General features: G+C 40.6%; 2 protein-coding genes across 5 annotated transcripts; one reads left to right on the top strand and one right to left on the bottom strand.

The window, feature by feature from the left end:
• Positions 1-338: 338 nt before the first annotated feature.
• Myo61f (unconventional myosin 61F) lies at positions 339-22,067 on the top strand. 4 transcript variants are annotated; one of them, XM_076899649.1, is made up of 20 exons: positions 11,418-11,551; positions 13,669-13,695; positions 15,175-15,394; positions 15,925-16,040; positions 16,107-16,177; positions 16,361-16,569; positions 16,875-17,057; positions 17,146-17,352; positions 17,493-17,755; positions 17,843-18,012; positions 18,083-18,237; positions 18,310-18,438; positions 18,522-18,675; positions 18,764-18,995; positions 19,082-19,312; positions 20,303-20,462; positions 20,548-20,793; positions 20,878-21,093; positions 21,178-21,278; positions 21,365-22,067. In XM_076899649.1, the coding sequence occupies exons 2-20, from the start codon at positions 13,691-13,693 to the stop codon at positions 21,549-21,551; spliced, it is 3,255 nt and encodes a 1,084-aa protein (XP_076755764.1). In that variant the 5' UTR covers positions 11,418-11,551; positions 13,669-13,690; the 3' UTR covers positions 21,552-22,067. The 4 variants fall into 4 exon arrangements, with proteins under 4 accessions (XP_076755765.1, XP_076755762.1, XP_076755764.1 ...); XM_076899650.1 differs by lacking the exons at positions 11,418-11,551; positions 13,669-13,695 and adding an exon at positions 339-474; XM_076899647.1 differs by lacking the exons at positions 11,418-11,551; positions 13,669-13,695 and adding an exon at positions 10,445-10,572.
• Positions 21,895-22,982, bottom strand: LOC143426313 (uncharacterized). Its single transcript, XM_076899690.1, has 3 exons — positions 22,968-22,982; positions 22,795-22,896; positions 21,895-22,507 (listed from the first exon to the last, which is right to left on the bottom strand). Exons 2-3 carry the CDS (start codon positions 22,883-22,885, stop codon positions 22,341-22,343), a joined length of 258 nt encoding a protein of 85 aa, XP_076755805.1. The 5' UTR covers positions 22,886-22,896; positions 22,968-22,982; the 3' UTR covers positions 21,895-22,340.
• Between the last annotated feature and the right edge of the window lie 232 nt (positions 22,983-23,214).

Raw genomic sequence — 23,214 nt, forward strand, 5'->3', positions numbered from 1 at the left:
CACACGGAGGGAATGGGCCGTTTCTCCGTCTCTGTTGTACCCTCGAACGCCTTCCTCGCTTCCTCCACCACCTTCTTTCTACGGCACAGAGAGTTCCTTTAAGCCGGCAGTTTCGTGTGTTACACCGTGGCGTGTGCACACAAGACCACATAAGTTTCACGCTCGTGGCGGGCACAAAAGGGGGCCTGAGAGATCGGCAGCGGCTTCCTGCGAGGAAACTAGTTTCCCAGGTGTCATCCAGGTGTACGAAAACGATCGTCAGTGGCTCGCGCACGGGCTCGCCTATGCGATAAAGAAAAGTAAAAGTCCCGTGGAATCGTTTCAAACACCGTTCGAACCGCCGCGGAGTTGCACGTTTCAAAAGAGCACGTCTTTGTTCGGACGTTGGCCGCTCGTGATCGCGACTCTCTGTGATGTGACAAGTTTCGCGGGTGAACGCTGAATGACGTTTACGACAAGCTGATCAGCTGAAACGTAAGTTCAACTCTACATTTCTTCCATCTTTTCGTAACGTATTTTAAATTTGTTGGTCACGTGATTACGAACAGGTGCAAAGTATACGCGCGTAAGGTATGCGATCAAATTTCTGGCCTTTTCGCCAAAGTTATGGTAATATTTTATAAGGAAAAGTGATAAACGCAGCGGCAACAAGGGATGAAGCAACGTAAAATTGCAATTAATGCATAGCTCTTATTCAGCCCCCTTTCTTATTTGGAGTAAGTGAAAAGTTGAGGGCACGCAAGCTGTGCTTTGTGTCATTGACATCTGGAATGTGAATCAGTGAAATGAAATTGCAAACATCTCGTGCTTTTATTAGATGATGCACGGATTGCTACAGATGCACCACGAGGTGGTCTGTAATATCGTTGCGAGGGTACGTTTTTTATCATGACCTAACCACACGGCGTTGTTTCGTGTGCATAATTTTACTTGTGACTAGTGCTTGCAACATTCGTAAGATTATTCTGTTGGAAAGCACGATGATTTCAATCGTGAACTATTGACATTTCAGAATAACTTTTTCTAGATGCTGGCTATAAAACGTGTTTGATGTTACGTTAGTCTTCACGAAAAATTTTGATATTTACTTTTCAACACGTTTATTGCAATACGTCCTGTACTTCTATGTTTTCCAAGTCGAGTTGATTTTAAATTGATCCGTATATTTAGCGATTTGGATTTGTAGCGAACTATAATTGACCACGTGCAAGTAGAAGTTCGGTAAAAGGGTCAAACGAATTTATTAAGGCGACGTTCTGAGAACCCGCTCAATCGTTGTCTGGATCGACGTATGGTTAACGGTTTAACTGCTTTGATAAAGATGTCATTGGTCAGTCAAGGTTGCTTCTAAACTGTCCTCGTATTGTATGTTGACGCATGTGAAAAAAATGATATTTTTTATCAAGGAAATCGTTCGTTTTATCGCACCATTTTGATTATCTGTTTTCGCAATTTCAACAGAAATCGCCTTAAAAGCAGTATTGATTTACAACATTCTCTTTATGAGTCAACTTTTTCCAAATAATCGTTTTAGCTGGTGATGTTATTGGAAAGTATTGTAGAAAATTCATGTCAGATGTGATCTGTTCTGTTACTACTTTTTGAGACAAGTAAAAAAATAACGTCTACGATCTGATGGTAAAGTTCTGTTGTTTTCTTGGGCCATTCATGTTTGAAATTTTGCGCGGGCGTCTTGTAAAAAGATTTCGAGATATCCTTGCGATTCCACGAACGTACCATCGAGCATCTTTCTAGGAAACATCGGAGAGAGAGAGAGAGAGACCAGAGGAAAAAACGGCGCATTGTTCCTCTGTCGATGTCAGGTTCATTCTACAATGTGGAATCTGTCTTCCACGTTTTTTCAGCTTCGTTTAAGGGGTTTCGTTCAAGAGGGAGGATGGAGATTGTAGGTCACTGTTTAACAAAGATTGTCGACCTTAAAACATTGAAACAGGTATAAGTAGCAGAGAAGGTCGAAGCCTTGCCTTTGTTGCTTCTTAATCCTCCAGCTAGCAAGGTGAAATCCTTGACTCGCTAATTGATCTAACTAGATATGCCACTTCTGTCATTGTAGCCGAGTAAAATACCGTATAGTATCTTAACGTCGTGGCGTAATTTCAGGGTCCCGAATATAAGTCATAATTCTAGTTTTGTCCTCTGTAAGAGGGGTTAAGTTACAAATACAGTGATCATTATTGGGATTCAGATAAGATATGAAGAGACGATCAAATAGGACCTGCCATGAAGCACAATGTGAGTTACGTTGACCGTGTGCTACCGTTCTAAAAAAAGAACAAGTGATTAAAATACGAACATTTGATTTAGTCGATTTGTTCTTCAAATGTGCGCACATAGTCTGGCCGCAGGTCAACGAAGGCAAGATAAAACAATTAAACGCGATGAGTCACGATAGAGGTTACATTGCTTCATTTTTATGGGGGCAACATTTACGGCCAGGTCTATTAGTCATGTCTGAAAAGATGTTTTCCCGTCAAACAACTTGTTCGATGCGTACAATATCTTCGATAGTCGTTACGCAACTCTCATTTTATTTTGCATAGCGGAACAATGAAAAGCTATTAGTATGGATCCCCCTAAGAAGATTGCAGAGATTTTTCACGTCATTTTTACAAGGAGGATTTAGATGTCTCCGAAGTAAAACTCATTGGTGATGTGTTCGTCGTATGGACGGGTAAAAGATGCGTGGCGGATTTTAGAATTTCTTCAGGCACAGAATAAAATCCACCTTGACGTGACGAGAAGTTGCAGCGACACTTTGGTATAGGAATTCCGACCGGTACCACGATAATACGCGCATCGAATGTCTCCCGCTTTATGGAAACCCGACGACCATACACTGTCGATGGCGCTGAAGAATCATTTTAGCACATTCCAATTTTGCATTCAGCTGACTCAGAAGTCATCGGATATTTTCTCTATAAGCCTCTAGGAATAGCTTGCATTTGTAATATTGTCGCATTAGTAAGAAATACCTGCGTAATTTACGATTTTCTTGAACCCATACTTGTCATCGTTCGTAGACACAGAAATTCAATTAATTTTTTTTCATTTATACGTTCGTGCGTAATTGATGAAACAGGTCATCGCGCGAGAATATTATAAATGTGACAGTTATCAGCGCGTAAATAACATTCACCTTTCATTGTGAAGTTGGACAACGAACTTTTCCGACCGGCTGTGATATTTTGCGGCTCGCGAATATCCGGTCCCCGATCGTAAGCTCTCGGGAACCTTTCGCGATAGTAAAGTTACATAACGACAAAGTTCTTTAAAACGATTTTTATCGCGGACGCCACGTAACCGGTGTAACCGAGCGTTTTGCATTTTTCAAACCACTTTTCGTTATCTATCGGCTTCCCTTTACCTCTTTTTTTCATTTACCCGCGACGTATAACCAGTTCCACGAACCGCGCGCTAAAACTTGATGACGTCAGTGGTGAATAGCGATTGAAATTGCTAAGGGGCTGTTCAATGTTAATCAGGACGTAGATTGATACCGATGCGTGCGTGTGTATTCGTGGATACGAAGTACTATAATTAAAACTTCACGCTTCTCTGTTTTCCGAGTTTGTTTGTTATACGAGCTGTTCATGGGTCAAACTGGCTAACTCCACTTGTTTAACTTTTTTAAACTACAGTTGGCGCCTTGGTACTCCAGTTTGTAGCTTCATCAGCTCTCTGTACTTTTTGCTTTGTGGAACAAATCATTTTGGTAAACGAACGGTTCACGTGTCCCGAAAAGTTTTGTTCAAAACGTTTTTCGAATTTCCACGGGTATGAAGGATAATTAGGGTGCAACGAATCCGCGTTTCCGGCGCACTTTCTAAATTCCACGTAAATCAGTGCTATGCAAATGTTAGATCGTAAAGCATTTTTTTTCCTTGGCCCATAAATTATGCGAGCATTCTTCAGCGTGGAGTTATTGTTGCGAACTTGATGCATTTGTTCCCGGAGGAACGAGGTAGAGCAACGGAAATGAAACTCGAGGTAAATTGGATAAAAATAGAATGCACGTTTCCGGTGGCTATAAAAAATATCAGTGCTCCAATTGTGGTTAGCTATAAAAGTTCAGTGTGGTGTCTGCCACGCGTCAGACACAACAAACTCTCAGGCTGGTTGCGCACTGGCCACTTTTGTCGGCCGACAAAAGTGGCGGATGGTGCCCAGACCTCTGGAACGTGAGAGTGGTAAGCGCGTCAAAGGTGAAATTGAAAATCGCCAATGTATACTTGCAAGAAACATACAAAGTCGAAGTTTCATCTAAACACAACCGTCTTTCAGATTATAATCTAAACTACCAGCATCTACCAAAACGTTTCAAGCATTTCGAAACATCTTCGTGAGACAACGAATACCGGAAACACAGACGGGGACTGTTTCCTCGCGAGGTGGCCATTTAATTAACAACGTTTGTAACGTAGAGAGTAATCGCGTCTGGCGAGGCGGATTTAAAGCTCTGCACAAGCGTAGCCCGTGGAGGCGTAATCGTACGTTTCTTCTCCGAATCTTCTCCGAAAAACCGGTTGGCCGGTTCTGATTCAGGCCGACCTTGAGTCAGTCAGCATCGGGCCTGAAGTTCAGGGCTTTCAAGGTGCACTCTCTGTCGCGCGAGCCTTTAATAAGCACCGCGAGGACGCGTAGTGAGAAGCGTATTAAACGGAGAGAAATGGGGAGAGAGAGAATGGGAAAGAGAACGTGTACGACGTTCGAGGTACATGAGAATACCATGTGTAATAATAAACCAAACTCTGGGTTGGGCGCGACGCTCGGAAGCGGTGCGGCCGGTGAAACGGCGGACGGCCAACGAAGACAATAAAAAAAAAGGCGGGAAAAAGGACGATTCGAGAGGCGGCGAGCGGCTCGTCCACCGAAAATAAGCGTCGATCTATTTTCGAGCCGGCTCTCGTACGCGAAGCGCCTGCAGGAAAAACACTGGCGAACGATCGATCAAATCGGTGGATCTCTCCGAGTTGCCATCGGATCGACATCTTCAGCGACGAATTTTTTAAAGCAGAAAGAGTATTTCGAAATTATCGATACTGCGGATAAATGATGTTATCTTCCAAGGAATGGTATAATAAGAATACCTGCTACGATGAATAGCACGTGGTCACTGAACGCGACCACTCTAAGAGTTATTAAAACGAAAGAATAATTGAATAAACTTCGTTCACGGTAGGAATATCGAAGGGGAGAGCTTGGTTGAATCACTGACGAGTTACACTACTCGGTACCGTGTAATTATATGCACTGAGTTGAATGGCTGGAAGTTTGGGTAGCAAGAGGTTGAGTAGCTGGGAGCTATGGGCTAATGAGGTTCACATGTTTTAACTCCTATCGAGCGAAGATAAGTTTCTCTGGTGCATCGAGGAGAAACTGCTTGCTTTCTTTTTTCTCGCAAGGGTACTCTTGAAACATCGAGTATTCATCCGGGGTTAATTATTACACGCAACAAAGTCCTTTCATCGTACGTCAAGTGTCATGTTTCTTTGTGCCTGATGAATGTAAGGTAAAATTAATGTTCTTAATGGACACCCAGTGTGTATCGTGTGACGCGTGGTCGTCTTGGCACTTTGTAACTTAAGTCCGTTGACTTCTTAGCGTTCGACATGTTTAAAGAGTACAAAATCGGGGTCCTCGCTTACTCACGGCCACATTGAGTAACACGATGCCTCATCGTCGTGTGTACTTAATTATTCCCGGCTGCTTTCGAGAGTTGTTTAACTTGTGACTCGTGTAACAAAAAAATTGACCTGCGGACAGCTAGAGTTGCAAATTGCCACGCCAAACAATGGCGAGCTGTACCTTTGTAGTCTCGTGAAAGCCGAAGTTGCTTGGGTCATTCTCGAAATGCACTTTCCCGAGGCGAACAAAACGATCCTGTCGAATAAACCGTAAATATCGACTTAATTCACCTTTTCACGAGCGGTTATTCGCGCCTGCGCTCGGAGAGGCGCCAAATCATCAATTTGCCCGAGGCGGCTGTATGCTTGGATCGAACCTAAGTCTTTCGCGAAACCCAGTTATTCATTCGTATAATAAATTGTCATATTCATGCGTCTCCAATGACGTAATAACAACGAGGAACAAGTTTCAGCTGATGCATGCATAGGACTTAAGAAGGGAGTACTCCAATGATTCGTGCCATCCAAATTGTACGATACGCTTTCCCACTGTGTTTTCCTCTCTTCTGAAAATAATGTAAATTAATATAGAAGTTCGAAATTATAATAGTCCAATAGAATATATATTCTTTATAGAAACAGTATCCGATCGCTTGAAACTCAGTACGTATATTACACTGAATTTCGCGCGGACTGGTCAGAACTTAACGCGACGACCAGCTCGGCAGCATCTCGAGAAAGTTGCAGCTGAATCGAACGTCCTATAATCGCGAAGAAACTAATTTCCAAAGAATCTGCATACAATAAAGCGTAGAAGAGCGCGGTGGTTCGAGAGCGTAAAAGTCTGCATTGCGCCTCAGGATCGATCACCAGGCGATTGTCCCGGCGAAGGGTTCGAACGCTAATTAAATCCTCTAATTGGCGATCTTCTCGCGTGCAATTAAACGACTCGCGCGACCACGACCCGGGAACTTTTACCGTTTCTGATCCCGGCGATTGTTCCTCGAGCGTGAAAGTCGTAAAACGATTCCGTTTCGTACGCGCATGCGTTCGCCGGGGCCGCGTGAAACTTCTCAGGTGCGGTTTAGCAGTAACCGACGAGGAGGAAAGGAAAAGGAACAGGGACCGGAAGTGTCGCGCGTAGCCCATGATGCGGGACTCGTGCCTTCCTTTTATCGCGAGATAAGGGGAACACCCGTTTTACCATGCGTCGCGAGTGCGCTAATGGACACGACCGGAAGTCCGTATGGGCACGATCGAATACGTGCCACGCGCCATCGCGAATGCGAAATGGTGTTTGAATTTAAACAAGTTCGTTATATTTGAATGGCAAGCAGCGCCATTTATACGACTCGAAGGAAGTCTATTTATTGTCGTCGATGATGGACCTATATTTGGTGTACGTCATAAGAGTGGAGCAGATCTGTGAATGACTGTCGGCTAAAAAGGACGAAACGGTTATTTAAGTGGATATCGGGAAGATGAGACGACTCGATAACCCCCGATACCTCGAGGATCTGTTCGTAAAGGAAGATTCTAGGATCGAATTTTCAAGCACGGTAAATTGCACGGTTCACGGTTATAACAGGCTAAAAGTAAAAGCTGTTCGAGCAAATTTTCAATTTAGAACCACTCGAGGGCATATGGGAACTTTCTATCGGCGTTTGCGCTTCTATTTACGGCTGGTACTTTTTAGTTCGAATGAAAACGTCGAGACACAAGGTCGAGACGCTCGTTCTTACATCGAGACAAGGGCAGGAGGGTAGTAAGATTATTATTAGAGAGATGTACATTTACGAGTACCGTACAGCAATTGCAGGATAGCCGTAGAAACTGAAAAGAAACCGAGCCGATGATTTCGCTTGTCCCAGTGAAACCACGTCTCTCTTCCGCGCCAAATCGGGCAGCCGACAAAAGGCTAACCGGTTTCCGGAAATGGGTAATTTCTTTATTATACCCATCAGTGCCCGCGATCTTTTTTGTGCCGCTACGGGTCTTCGCGTGACCTCGTAGCGCGTAAATATCGTCCTGGAATAAAAGAAAAAGAGCCAAGTTCAACCATTCTACTGCCCTTCCTCGTTGTTTTATCAATGTCCTCGCTGAGCAATTACAAAAAATCGTTGCAACCAGACGACGGATTTGTATGTTATTATTAACCCTTGATGATCGCAAAGGCTACAAATGAAATTTGCATGCTTCGCGTGCATTTTTCCTCTACCTTCTTGGTCAGCACAAAGAAACATTTGTCGTGGCGTAGATTAACATAGCTCGATCAAATCAACGTTCGGTTCTATTTATACGCAATTACATATCGTCGACCAATCACGTCCAGTACCATTTTAATGAATGCAATCGAACCGATGCCCAATCCCATATTAGTCGTCGGTTACGAACGATTAAACGTCGCGGCGAATATTTTCGGTGAGTGCGTCAGAGAACGTTACACGGCCTCTCTCGTTAAATCGACGTGGAATTTTTCAGAGCGAAGGTGATCGTAAACGAACGACAGAGGCCTCGAAGACCCTTTTTCCTTTGACTCATCGAGAGATGACGCGGTGAACGAACGCGACCCCGTTTCTCGCGATAAAAAACGCGGCAATAAACTGCTCGTTTAGACCGCTGAGACCGCTGTTCGATCGAATCGCGTGTCGAAGACAGTGCGAAATTGCCACCATCATGCCCTGAGATCAGCTTTTGCTTTCGATCCGCCACGCGAATGGAACGCTCGGCTCGAAACTGAGAGTAAATCGGGAAAAGGGGAACAGGGACATCGCGTTCAACTATGAATTGGAAAAAGTAAGGCAGTGGACTCCTCGTGTTCGAAATAATGGTCCGAAGGAATTAGTAAATTCCTGTGTCGCGGTTTTGCTGGCCATTTTCTATTAACAGATCAATTTTTCAATCGGTACTCCTTAATACGGCGTTTTCAGCTACAAAAGAAGCCAAAGTAGGTAGCTGAAGTTTAGTGTAATTGGTTACAGAATTACGTCAGTCCCCTTTCAACTGATAAATTTAGATGTTTCACAACTACTATGCAAAAAGAGTGAAGTAACACGCGAGAGAGACTGATAGTTGTTTGCCACGTATTGGGCTACCCACAGGTGGTGTTGCATTATTTTTATTCTTTATCACCATGCAGGTGTTTGCGTAATGTAACAGCGATCGAGCAATCACTGGTTGATCTGTCAGTAGAAAGTCCTTGCAGCAGTTACTTTCCTGCATTCGTGTTTTGACAGAAATTAAAATAAACTCTAAAATACAGCTATCGTCACTTTTAGTAAAAGCATTATGATAAATGGTTGAAGAAGAATTTACTCAGAAATAGCATCGCAAGAAAACAAGTCGTTCACAACAAGAAAGCTTCTTTCATATTGCTCCGTGTGTACACGTCAGTCAAATGTTTAATCGAACGAATCCTCGAGGAAGAAACAAATATTTTTCCTAGAACACTTAGAAGAGGATAGTCGAAGGTGTTCCTTCGTGTTCCTTTTTCACGACCACTTTGACGATGATGACGGCATCGTGCATGACTAGACGGAACAATGAAAACCGCCTTCGCAACGCGATTGTTCGTACCCCGAAGAGAATCTGGCCGCGCGTATCTGCGGTGGTTTAGCATAAGATCAGCCGAGAAATTAGTCATCGAGCGAAAGGTCGCGACCGAGACAGTGACTCAGATCGATTCCCCCTTCGTGGAGAAGAAACTCTGTTCGATAGACAGCTGCCACGATGGTCGAGGGGAATTTTAATATTTTAAAATTCATTCATGCGAATGTATCGCTCTAAAGTTCGGCTCGTTAAAGAACCGCCACACGTACATAATTCAAAATAAACCAAGGGGTCGGAAGGCGCTGTTCTCTCAGCACTTAGCTCGGTGACCTAAATCTTCGTATTACACATTTTTCAAGGGTATTCTCCTTCGAAATATCATAAAACGTGTCGACGAAGCCGGAGATTTGTTCAAATTATTCTCCCTGTATAAAGTATAGAACGATAATGAAGAAGAATATTGAAGTATTCGAGGAATTCGTTTTACGTGCAGACGTATGCGCGTTACGTGTATGCCATTTATCTTGTTCCTCTCTGACCTATTTCGTGCATTCTATTCTTATCCCCTGAACGAAATATTCCACGAAAAAAAAGAAAAAGAAGCGAACACCTTTTCAACGGAAGAGGGATGGGAAGCTTCATCCAGATGTAAATCAGCTCGTTTCCGCGGTGGCGAAAGAAAGCTCACGGACAATCTTGTATACAACGTTTCATCGAAAGTGGTAGCGACAGCATTATGACTTCCGATTCGCGGAAAGTGTCCCGAGATTTATAGGGTTATTGTGAGAGCGCTTAGCTCGAGTCGTTGACCCAGCAAAAAGGATTGATTAGATGCGAAGAACGAATCAGCCTCTGAATTGGCTATGCATCAACTTCCCTCTCTATTTACGAGTACATAAAAAGAATGATCCTCTAATTTAATCGCAAAATCGACCATCCGTCACGATTAAATTTAAAAGATCCACAAATGCATAATAGTTGCACACGTGATACTCAATTGAATATTTGAAAATAGAATTATATTAATAATATAATGTTTCTCTTCTTTTTCTTTTTAGTGAAATATACTCGTTATTTCGGGACGTGATTTGCGACTTAAATGAAAGTCTGTTTACGCGAAGGAAAGAAATAAAATTTGCATACTACCGTCGGAACGAGCGGTCATCGATTGACTCCCCGTATCGATAAGAACGAGGTCACGAAACGCGTTTGCCAGAACCTCTGTGTGTATTAGCATCTGTATTTTCTCGCCGCGGATTCGTTCCAGTATTCATGCGGCGTTCGTTACGATTCTGCTTAAATAGCCATTGTTATTTCCTCGCCGGAGTCCTCCGAAGTTATCCGTACCGCGTGACGATTTGGAAGCGATGAGACCAAGGTAAAGATCCGCGTAAAAATACTAAATCTGTTTATAAATACGAAACCAACGTCTTCAGAGGGTAATCTTTAAATTTTTTTGTCGAATCAACGCTGTCGCTCGAAATTATTTATTTTAGACGCGACCAGAGTGTATTTGGCGTTACCGATTGTCGTCCAGAATATTCGTTATCGCGATATCGAGGCTCTTTAAACTAATACAATCACGGATTACGAAGCGTTAAATAGAATGATAACACGTGGATGGGAACCGATAAAGTATGTGTACCGGTAGAAATACTGTTGTTACGCGTTTACAATTGCACGGGTCGTCTGCGAAAAATCTCGATGATTAGATTAGATTGCACGTATACAATTTTCCCGTTGCCTAATTAAATTCCTCTCCCGATTAGGGCCTTTTGTTCTTCCCTTCGTTGTACGAAACGTGCGTATCTCTGTCTTCTGTTTGATCCTGTAATTCGTGCAGATCCATATACTTAACAAGCAATCAGCAATAAATGATAAAAATGATTTTTAAAAACAGCGTTAACATACCAATAATCTCCTCTACTAACTACATTTCCAGTCAACTTCAGTTTTCGCATAAAACCGAGTACCAATTCGAGTGTCTTGACGCCAGAGATTTGGAGTCTTTTGAAATTCAAAATGTGGAGTAAACGGTTCGATTAACTCTTCGAAAGTGACGCAAAATCCCGGTGGAATCCAAAGAAAAGGGAAAACATCGGCTCGAAAAAATACAGAACAATCGACTCGAGTGTCGTATGTATTTTTCATTGAACATCGGCTGGATTTATTGGCGTATCGATGGCGTACGATGGAGCAGCGGTGGCGGAGGTAGGAGAAGAAGTTACGTACAGCCGATGATAAACCGAAGGTGGACACTGTCAAGTCGTTGTCGAGTAGCGGCCGTAGGTGAACCGATCCTCCGGCGTGTCTCGATCATCCCGGGTGTCAATCGCGGCCAGATCGGTGTGCAAACAGTACCGGATCCGCTGGGACTAAAATACGTAAAGGAATTAGAAGTGACGGTGGATCGGTCCAGCATCTGGTGGCTCGTTCATCTTCCAGTGACAATCGCCTTGTGACGTTCGCCAATTTATCAATCGACTCGATTAAACGGAACATTATCGATCGTTCCAGGAAGAGATCTTTAATCGTGACGATTATCTCGCTACTTCTTCTTTAGACGCGGCGAAGAACTGGACATACAAAATAGAAAAGAAATTAGTTTAACGTTCGACCAATCGTGGATTACGCGAATCTTACCGTTCTGACGAGGTTTTTTTTGTGAGTCATGCGAGTATTTTAAGTACGAGCATTCTTGCGGTTTTGTAACGTGTTTTCTAAGGTACCTGCAAAAGTCGACAATGCTTGACGTCTGATTAACTATTCATGTTTCGATAAGAAACAAGGCACCATTGCGAGGCGTTTCATATTCGCAACGACACGGTTGTTTTGCGTATCGTTCGCGATTATTTTCCGTTGGAAAACTCATAAGGGAATTACGAACGATCGCGAGCCAACGGGAGAGAACGATCGAAAATCGTTAAGCGAGGCAATGATTTCGAGTCGTTTCGAGTGCAATAAAGTGCGAAATTGTACGGCACTAAGACACGCACGGGAATGTAGAATAAACGGAATCGCGAGTATCATCTTTTTTTTAATTTTGTCTCATGATACTTCGATAACAAATAATCTTGCATCGATAACGAAGCAGCTTGCGAAACGGTTTTCACTAACAGATACGTAAACGTCCTATAAAATCAATATTGTCCCCTGAAATGTCTATTTTTCGAGATAACAAGACAAAAAATATATGAATTGTTTTAATATAGAATGATTTAAATTGTACCCTAGTAATCTTCTAGTTTTGATAAGAAAACCAATTTCTTATCAAATAATATCGTGGATAACTTTCGGATGTACAAAAGCTTCTTCCAATGCCACCAGATCTTTTTTAAATACACAGAACAGATTACGGTCTGAAATTCTTCAGCAAGAACGTACAAGGCATAGCGTCTTTGAGGAAAATTAGCTGCGAATAAAATAGTTCTCGATGCAAAACTTTTCCTTTCAACGACTACATCAGAACGTCCCGATTAATTGGCTAATTATTCCACGGTCACTTCGAAGTGACTACTTTCTCGATAATCGGTTTCCAAACGCTTCTTCGCTCGAACGCTCTGTGACGAAAGAATCTGTATTCCGAGAAGGCGTCGCAGAAACGGCAGTGACCGCGATTTGTAGCTTACATTTACGGAATGGTAACGAACCGGCGATTTAATCGGTGCAGTTTTCGAGCGGGTCACGTATGTTCGTCCTTGCCGCTTCCTTCGAAACGCATCGATCGGTCGTCTCGTTTCGCGCGAGCACGATCGCCGGGACTCTTTTTTAGGAACCAGCCGATAGAAATATGAAACGCGAATTACGAAAGAATGCAGCGCGGGAACGTGTCACGGGAGAATTCAAGGCAATTAGCCGCTCCTTTACCGTCGCGGTTTAATTGATTCGAAGGGTTGATCGTGACAGAAATCGGCGCGACGCTTGTGTAATCTATCGTTTCGCCAGCCGATAGTTATACTTGCCAGAGAAGAATCGCCGTGCAAACAGTAACATTAATCGGAGCGATACGTAAAAGTGTCACGGAGCATTGTTGACGATACTGGCGTTTCTTTTAATCAACGATTATACAACTCTTTTGTCTTTACTCTTTGAGCCAGAGTATACCAACAAAAAAAAGACCAACCAAGTCGTACAGAAATTTTTAATTGAATCTAGTTTCGACCCGTTTCGCAATCGGTCGAGATCGTCGGATCGTTCGTTACCGAATGCGGGTTTATTCCATCTTATTGGTAAGCAATTGAAAATAAAATGGAGACCTATCGATCCCTCGCGATCGATCGCGGATTATTATCGGGCGGAATCGAGATCGGCTTTCCACGTAGGCAGCGTATCTTATCGCGCGATCTAATGCTAGATTTCATAGGGAAGCAGAACGAGCATCAGTTGCGAGAGCACCACCGCCGGTTCCGCGCTCACGCGATCACGTTGACCCGCGATTGCTTAATCGTCTAATCTGTTTTTTGGTGTTGTGCAGGATTAGAGGATACCAGTGAGCCATGGGGTGAGTTGATCGAAATTCCATCACTAAAAGATATACATATCGCAAATCCAGAATTACTATTTTTAGTCTCTTTAATAACACATTCTCATTTTTTGTTGTTTCATGTGTTTGTCAATATGTATTCAGAAGAGTGTTTACTATAAGCTTTGTCTAAATGAAATTGTTAAAGAATTACTACAATTCTCCTTTCCCTACATTCTATCTCTTTTATCCCGTACGATCATTTATTTCGCGTTAACGATTTATATTGCCTACGTAAATTTGGAGCAAAAGGTAGACCTCGAGCATACGAATAAATGCAGGCAAAATTCGTAAGGAACGGAAAGGTATACGAGTTATTGTGGTGAATCTAAAGAAGGGTGGAAGACACCCTTCCTTGCACAATGCGAAGCAGCTAGTTTGATTTAACCCTGGGTCGGCAGGGAGGGGCAGAGGTGGCCTATGTTGTACCAGATTCGTCTACCTGAAACTTTCTGCAGCCTTTTAGTCTGTTGGTCGAAGTGTAGAAGTGACGTGCAGAGAGTTCGGTTATTCGTTGGCAGTTTATCGATTTTATAATACAGAATAAAACGTCTACTGGAAGTACGATTGTAACAATCCGTGAGAGTGCGTCAAAATTGGGAGCTCTGCTCGAACGTAATCTCTTCGATACATTTTTAATTCCCAGAAATATTCCTGTTTAATGGCATCCACTGTATTTCTCATCGAATCGAGACCGAACCTCTTCTACGGTCCGATTGAAGTAGCAAAATTACATTGTGCCTCCAACGTTACAACTCTTTATCGATTTCTTACCGTTTATCAACACTACTCAGTATCTAATCAGTAATTTTATCTTCGGTATTCTACTAATGACTATCTTGCTGCGCGGATTCGCGAATAACCTGTATACAAAAGAAACAGCACACTCCGTTACTCATTAAAAACGTAAACAACATCGGTTAATTGTATCGCAAAAGAAATTACGTACTCAGCGAGGACGTGGATGGGAATTGAAAGATTTGAGAGGAGGAAGAAATGGTAGAAACGCGGCAGCTTTTCCCAGTTTACCGATTTTTCCTTACCGCGTATCCGTGTCGATGGTCGATGCGACCACACGCCGGAAAATCGACACCGATCGCGTGAAGAGCCGTCGAAGTTCAGGGTGTTGATTTCGTTTCCGGCGGTCGAACGATACGAACGAGTCCGCACTTTCTCGCGATCGGTATCGCGTGACATCCACGAGAACTCGCTACTCAGTTTTAACCAGTTTCACGAATTTCCTCGTCGATCAATGATAATGTTCAACGTACAACTAATTATACCAAATTTCTACTTGAAGACTCGAACGCTTTGCTGATATTAAAGTTGTATTCTTAACAGTAGATTATCTCCTACTTGTCCAAGCGCATTGTCATGCCTTTTAAGTCCCATTCGAACCGAGGATACCTTTAAAAGGACAGCTGACACGAACGTAACGTGTTCCTTTGCCTGTTGCAGCGAGAGCAGCGCAGTATCCGACACTGGAGGTGGTGTGAGCGGTTCCGGTAACGCGCCGGAAGTCTCCAAGACAGGCCACGAGGTACGCAGGAACATGGAACGTGGTCTGCACGAGCGTGACCGCGTCGGTGTCCAAGACTTCGTTCTCCTCGAGAACTTCGAGAGCGAGGCGGCGTTCATCGATAATCTGCGAAAGCGTTTCAACGAGAACCTGATCTACGTGAGTATGAAAGATGTTCCTTATCGAGGTGCTGCTTCGCCGCGTTTACCCGGAAGTCGAGGTGTGTCCGTGTGCGTTTCCTGTACCAACAGCACGGTATATTTATCAGCCTGGGAAAGGCTCTCCGAGAAACATGATAATAAATGATAATTTAGTACAAATAAAATTGGCTGTTACATCTTTTGGTTTATTTTTGGAAGTTTTACTCTCAGTTAATCTGAGAAGCAAATTAAAGGATTTTTTTATTTTAAATGGACGCTAATGTGTTCTTGGAACATCGTTAAATTTTTGAAACATCGAAAATCCTTAAATATATATTGATCTCGAATAATTTTTTGGCCAGTTACGTGTATATGTATATAACTGGCGTACCATTTACTAATCCAATTAGCTGTACTCCAGACGCGCGTTCCAGGACACCACGATAATTCCATTAACAAATTACCTGACCTGTTTCTTACTTCTGAACAATCTTACGTCGTGTTAACGAACTGCCAATCGTTATCTTTCCCTTCAACTCCTTTTTATAGACGTACATCGGTCAAGTGCTGGTGTCTGTGAACCCGTACAAGAAATTACCAATCTACAACCCGGAAACCATCCAGTACTATCACGGAAGGAACTTTTTCGAGGCCCCACCTCACATGTAAGAATTAAACGCGAAGCGCGGTCGTCGTATGATTGCTAATTCAGAATCTTATTTTTTTTTCAGTTTCGCCCTTGCGGATACCGCTTATCAATCCCTGTTGAAAGAGAACCTGGATCAATGCATTCTTATCTCTGGTACGGAGAAAATTAAAGCGAATATTTCGATCTTATTAAAAATCTGATAATAAATTAGCATAAATTAGCTTCTTTTTCTCAATTTCTCAAAACGTAGAAGCATTCGAAGCTCTATTTCTGCAATAATTCAACATACCGACGCTGGAGATATAGAACTTAACTTTTCTGGAACTGATTGCGTAGGCGAATCCGGTTCAGGGAAAACGGAGGCCTCGAAGAAGGTGCTAGAGTTTATCGCGGCTGCCACGGGGCACAAAAAGCAAGTGGAGGAGGTGAATGATAAATTGATCGGTAGCAATCCGGTGCTTGAAGCTTTCGGGAATGCAAAAACTAATCGCAATGATAACTCGTCCCGTTTCGGCAAGTACATGGACATCCAATTTAACTTCCAGGTACTTACAAATGAAAGACCATCTCCATTATCTTTGTTTATAATATTAATCGGGTGTCTTCCGTTTAAATCGAATCGAATATTTAATTTTTTTCTCGAATATCTTTGAAATTCTCGACTATATAATCGACGAAAATTTTCATTTTTAGTCATTCTTCCTGTTAACCATTCAATTTTTACCTGAAACACTTCTCGGAATCGTTAACTTTCTCCTCAGTGTTCGATTTAAATGATTCACCTTGTACATATGTATAAAAATCTGAGAAACGCTTGCCATCAATTAAAACGTATCGACACCTGTTCCAGGGAGATCCAATCGGTGGAAACATCTTGAACTACCTGCTTGAGAAATCGCGCGTGGTGCATCAATTTTCAGGAGAGCGTAACTTCCACATTTTCTATCAATTACTAGCTGGGGCCAGCGAGGAGACATTGCGGAAGTTGTACTTAAAGAGAAATTTAGACACATACTATTACCTCACCAACGGGGTACGCTATTATTTTTGCTTTCTAACTGATTGATTTGTTGCACAACACGCGTACATTAGAAAGCATCGCTCGTATGATTAACTTTTAGACGAAAGGCACCGTGGATAGTATCGACGATGAATCCCACTACAAAGAAGTGATGAGAGCGATGAAAACCATGGAAATGACCGAACAGGAACAGGACGACCTGTTCGCGATAGTCGCGTCGGTATTGCACATGGGAAACGTTGGTTTCACAGAAGAGGACGGTGTGGCGCAAATTTTAAAGCCCGCTTCTGTCGAGGCTGTTGCCAATGTAAGTATATTGGATTCAGAAGATACGCGTACATGGATCAGAACTTAGCTGATGGGTCATTCGAGCTCTTTCTTTTTATTTGCCTCTCTGATGAACGAAACTTTGCTTCAAACGGTTCATCTAGTCGAATTCATTTGCAGTTACTGGGTTGCGACTTGAAGCAATTGGCGGAAGCTTTTACGAATCGCACGATAGACGCCCACGGCGATGTGGTTGTTTCCCCGTTGAACAGGGAATTCGCGATTTATGCGCGGGATGCGTTGGCGAAAGCCGTGTATGACAGACTGTTCACGTGGCTCGTGACCAGGTTGAATAAATCTTTGCAACCGGTTAACAGACCGACACGCAAGATGGTCATAGGAATTCTGGATATTTATGGTTTCGAAATCTTTCAGAAGAACAGGTACCGCGACCTTTAAAATTAAAGGTGTATGTTCTTAAGTGTCATTTGTCATTGACGATATTTCATTGGAGATATTATATTCAACAGCTTCGAACAGTTCTGTATAAATTACTGCAACGAGAAACTGCAACAACTGTTCATTCAGCTGACATTAAAGTCTGAGCAAGAGGAGTATTTGAGAGAGGGTATCGAATGGGAAAATGTTCAATACTTTAATAACAAAGTAATATGCGACTTAATTGAAGAAAAGTATAAAGGTATTATTTAGTATAAGTTGGTAGAAAATTGTAGACACGTACAAGCTTGTTACTCCACGTATATTCACAGGCATAATATCCTTAATGGATGAAGAATGTCTTCGTCCCGGGGAACCAACGGACTTGAGCTTCCTGGAAAAGTTAAACGTAAACTTAAACAACCATCCTCATTACATAAGCCACATGAAAGCAGATATAAAAACGCAAAAAGTTATGGGACGTGACGTAAGTGTTAACTCTTGATTTCTCGTGTATTTTTCTAACATAGTTTTCTTCAATCTAACCGTGCAATTCCAGGAGTTCAGATTAATACATTACGCTGGGGACGTGACGTACAATGTGCGTGGTTTTCTTGAAAAAAACAATGACTTGTTATACAGGGATTTACGTGAAGTAATGTCACATACGAAGAATTCAATTATTAAGGTACTTTCGCTAACTGACATGCAGGCATCTACATGCAGGCATTGTTTCCTCGGTTCGTTATATTAAAATTTATGATTTCGCAGACGGTGTTCGATGTGAAAGATTTGACCAGCAAGAAACGGCCAGATACCGCCATTACGCAGTTTAAAAACAGCTTGAATAATCTGGTGGAGATTCTTATGGGCAAAGAACCATCTTATATTCGTTGCATCAAACCCAACGACTACAAATTGCCTCGTTAGTTTCAGAACTACTTGTTCAAAGATTGCAGTGAGATTAAGAAAATGTCTCGTCTATTTGATAAGTAATTTTAATACTCTTTCAGACAAGTTCAACGATGAAATTATACTGCATCAAGTAAAGTACTTAGGTCTCATGGAAAATCTACGAGTAAGACGAGCTGGATTTGCCTATAGAAGACCGTATCAACAATTCTTGCAGCGTTACAAATCCTTATGCCCGCAAACGTGGCCCAATTATCATGGACCTGCTAAGGAAGGTGTACAAGTACTCGTCTGTCATCTTGGCTTCGAACAAGATGAATACAGGATGGGCAAGTAAGAACCATTAAGAGATGAAACAGTTTCCCAATTTTATGAATTAAAGACAGGCTTTTCTCATTCATATAACTTCTTTTATATAGCACAAAATTATTCATTCGATTCCCTAAGACATTGTTCGACACAGAAGATGCTTTCCAGTTGAAGAAACACGAAATAGCTGCTATTATTCAAAGCAGATGGAAATGTATATTGATACGACGAAGATATTTAAGATTGAGACAAGCAGCGATAGTTTTCCAAAAATACATTCGACGGTGGTTGGCAAAGCGTGAAGCCGACAGAAGACGAAAAGCTGTTATTACTATTCGCAGGTATGACGTATTTTTCAAGTACTTTAAAGATACCTCGACAACACAGCTTTGTCATAGTAACAGCACTGTGACGTTACTTGCACCGCGTGACATCACTTCCATAGTCAGCTATGTCCACACTTGTCGATTGTTGTGATGGCACGCGGTAACAGCATAACATTTGTTAACGGGGAAACTGCGTCTCTGTACAAATTAAAACCGTCAGATTTCAACAAATCGCCGTTTAAGCCAACAATTATAGTTACTGAAAGCCATATATATATTTTTATAAATCGTCATAAAAATGATATATAATATGATGATATACAATAGAGGTTTAAAAGCTCTTTTCATTATAAATATATAATGTCATATGGCGCAAGTGACATCACAGTGCTTTTACTGTGATAAAGTTGTATTCTCAGGATGTATATCTCAATAGTTTTATTGTAATTTATTTGATATTTCCCGCTTTAGAGGTAAGAGAGAGAAAGATATATAAGAAAGCTATAAGAAAGAGTGAGACAGATGCTACCGACTCTACTGGAGAACCCGTGGCGCCATCTCTGTGAAAAGTGCTCAAACTGGTCGCACAAAGTTATCGACAGCGAAGTGAACTACTCAAACACTAGCGCCATCTCTGATGAAGGTATTGAAACTAATTCCCGACTAGTTTCGACGCTTCTCCAAGAGATGGCGCTAGTAGTTTTTCAATGTTCCCTTCGCTGCCGATAACGATGTGCGACCAGTTTGAGCACTTTTCACAGAGATGGCGCCACGGGTTCTCAAGTAGAGTCGGTAGCATCTGTCTCACTCTTTCTTATAGCTTTCTTATATATCTTTCTCTCTCTTACCTCTAAAGCGGGAAATATCAAATAAATTACATTAATACTACTGAAATATACAATAAATTACAATAAAACTATTAAAATATACATTGTAGTATATATACTACAAATTTTGTTATTCAAGTTCAAACATATTACTACAAATTTAAATGATTTTGGGCAGATTTATCGAAGGATTCATCACACGAAATGGGCCGCCAACTGAGATTAATATCGCCTTTATCGAATTAGCAAAATCCCAATGGTTAATTAAGCTCTCTAAATCACTTCCAGTTGGTATATTGAACAATAGTTGGCCACCATGTCCATATTCTTGTCGAGAAGTAAGACAATATTCCCTATCATGTTTCTTTAAAGACTCAAATGGGTTTTTGTGCTTAATAAAAAAATAATTGTGGTTTGACTTAGGCCTCCGAACATCTGCGTATCTTACACAAAAGATGGAAGGCGCGCCAATATAGATTGGCTTTATCGAGAGAGGACAAGCGACAATTTGAATTAAAGATTTTAGCTGAATCTCTGTTCAGAGATAAAAAGAAATCATACGCGAAAAGTTTGGGGCCGAGATTCCAAAATGATCGACTTGGCGACGAATATAAAGCACTGAGACAGACCTTCATCAATAACAACCTTCCTAGAGATGAAACTATAAAAGTAACATGCTTTTTTATGTTAGAAATTTATATTTTTCTATATATAAAAAAATATGTTTTAATATGTAATTTATTTTCTTTTCAGTATGCTACCCCTGTTATTAAATATGACCGACACGGTTACAAACCGCGCGAGAGGGTACTAATTTTAACAGAAAATGCAGTATACATTTTAGATACCATAAAAACCTTCAAACTGAAGCACCGGCTACCTTATAAATCTATTGATGAATTAGTTGTTACCGGAGAATCAGATAATATATTGATTGTTAGGATACCACCTGAATTGAAGAAGGATAAGGTTTGCTATTATTATTGCATTCAAACAAATCAAATCAACATACTATGCAGTATCTATTGTTACACTTTTGTACTTTTCATTTAGGGTGACTTAATTTTGGAAGTACCACATATAATAGAGGCAGTAACAAAAGCAATTGATATTACTAATAACCCGAATATTCTTAAAATCGTCCACGCCGAATCGTAAGTATTTAAAAAAAGTAACTCGTTCTAATAATAAAAAGTATGCTTAAACTAATCACGAGTGGTTAACTTATATTATTTTCCAGGGTCTCACACAAACTAGTCAGTGGTAAAGAAGGTGTAATTGAATTCAGAACTGGCACAACACCAGCCATTAGTAAAAACAGACAGAGTGGACATTTACTAGTGGTAAATGCAACATTTGATAGTATATATGTGAATTATTTAGTACAAGATACAATTTTTAACTTATTTTTGCATTTGATATTATAGGTGGCTTCTCCGTAATGCCCCCTGCAACGTTTTAAGTGATTTTGTACTTAGAAGTGTTCAGCATGCAAACTACGATATGTAACGCAGCCTTATTCGATGTGATCTAGAGCGTGGAAGACTATTAAGAAGAGATAATATATATTAAAATTTAGTACATTTATCGAATGACACTCACAGTTTTGTACCTTGTTATATGAGTTGTGTAAAATATCTTGTGAAATAATGTTTATTTTTGTAATTAGCGCATTATCAACGAAGTGTTAAAAACTTTCACCACAACGATACTGGGCCGATTAAAAAGAAAAAGTGGAACCTTTGTGCCTTCCAAAAAATTGTTATTGAATATCGCACAAGATAGTAATTTATTGCGAGATGTGTTACAGGTGCACTGAAAGGAAATATTTTCTTTTTCTATATTTATATTATATAAGTCACTGTGCCATTGATTTCATGTTCAGAATTATTCTGTGGAATAACGATATAATGTTAAATTAAATTAACGATCCTTAATCTTAACAGATGAATGATTTTGTATTAACTCTCTCTGCTACTTGCATCCCTACTCTTTACCCATCTGTAAAACGATTAACTGAATATCTTCCTTTTTATTCTCATTGCGTACAAAAAGAGTGATCAAGCATCTACTAGTTTGTATTATATGTAACACTTAACGTAACATGATTAATTATATAATACAAAACATTACCTACATGATACACTAAATATTTGAGCATAAATAAAAAGAAACATTTTGTTTTTATGGTATCAATTTTCAAACAACATTATGTGCTATTTCTTTTGCGAAGTAGACGGTTCCTTTTTTGTAAGAGACTTTTTCCCATCTAAAGCCTTTTCTCTTAGTTCATTTTCCATTGCTCTATTAACGGTTCTTGTAATCATTTGTTTTAACTTATGTGTCTCTTCAAACTTCTTCTTTTTCGGTTGAATCGGTGCGTCTACGAATGAAACAATTTAAACGTATTATGCATAGAGAAAAATATAATTTCATGTCACGTTGTACTAACATTTGTACGTATTATACACATAGTAACTTAACCTATCTGAATTTAATACACTGTTCATAATTTCTACATAAATTATTTGTAACTTTTCATTAAAACATTACTCATCGTTTAGTCGATTTCATTAGAAAGTATCCTGTAATTATTTCCAAGTAAATATTCTTGGCAATTATTTTGTAAACATAACCTATTACTTAAATCATTAAGTAATTGTCGCTTACTATTTCGCCGCTGAATAGCCGGGCCCTTTTTATTGTTCTTTCCTTTTAAAGGTGGCACTTTAGCTTTCACTTTTAATTTCCCTTGAGCCATTGTTCAAACTTCTACCGAGAAATTATTTAATATTAAATAAAACTTGTTCAACACGTGCGTTTACAAGCATCCAAAGACTAACCTCGATTTTATAAAAGGTACATAATGTATGTGTACAGTTTAACATAGTATAGATAGATGTTATTCGATATAAAACATGATGTTATTCAATATAAATTATCGCTAGTATAAACACTAATTACAAATTTTTTATATTTTCCATTTGCATATTAAATATTCATATTACATGATTTTCAACTTATCAACTGTATTTATCATGTAATAGTTTCTAAATAAGTTAATTAATCATCAAACTATGTATGAAATAT

This window comes from Xylocopa sonorina, chromosome 8, assembly GCF_050948175.1.
Source record: "Xylocopa sonorina isolate GNS202 chromosome 8, iyXylSono1_principal, whole genome shotgun sequence".
NCBI classification, from domain to species: domain Eukaryota; kingdom Metazoa; phylum Arthropoda; class Insecta; order Hymenoptera; family Apidae; genus Xylocopa; species Xylocopa sonorina.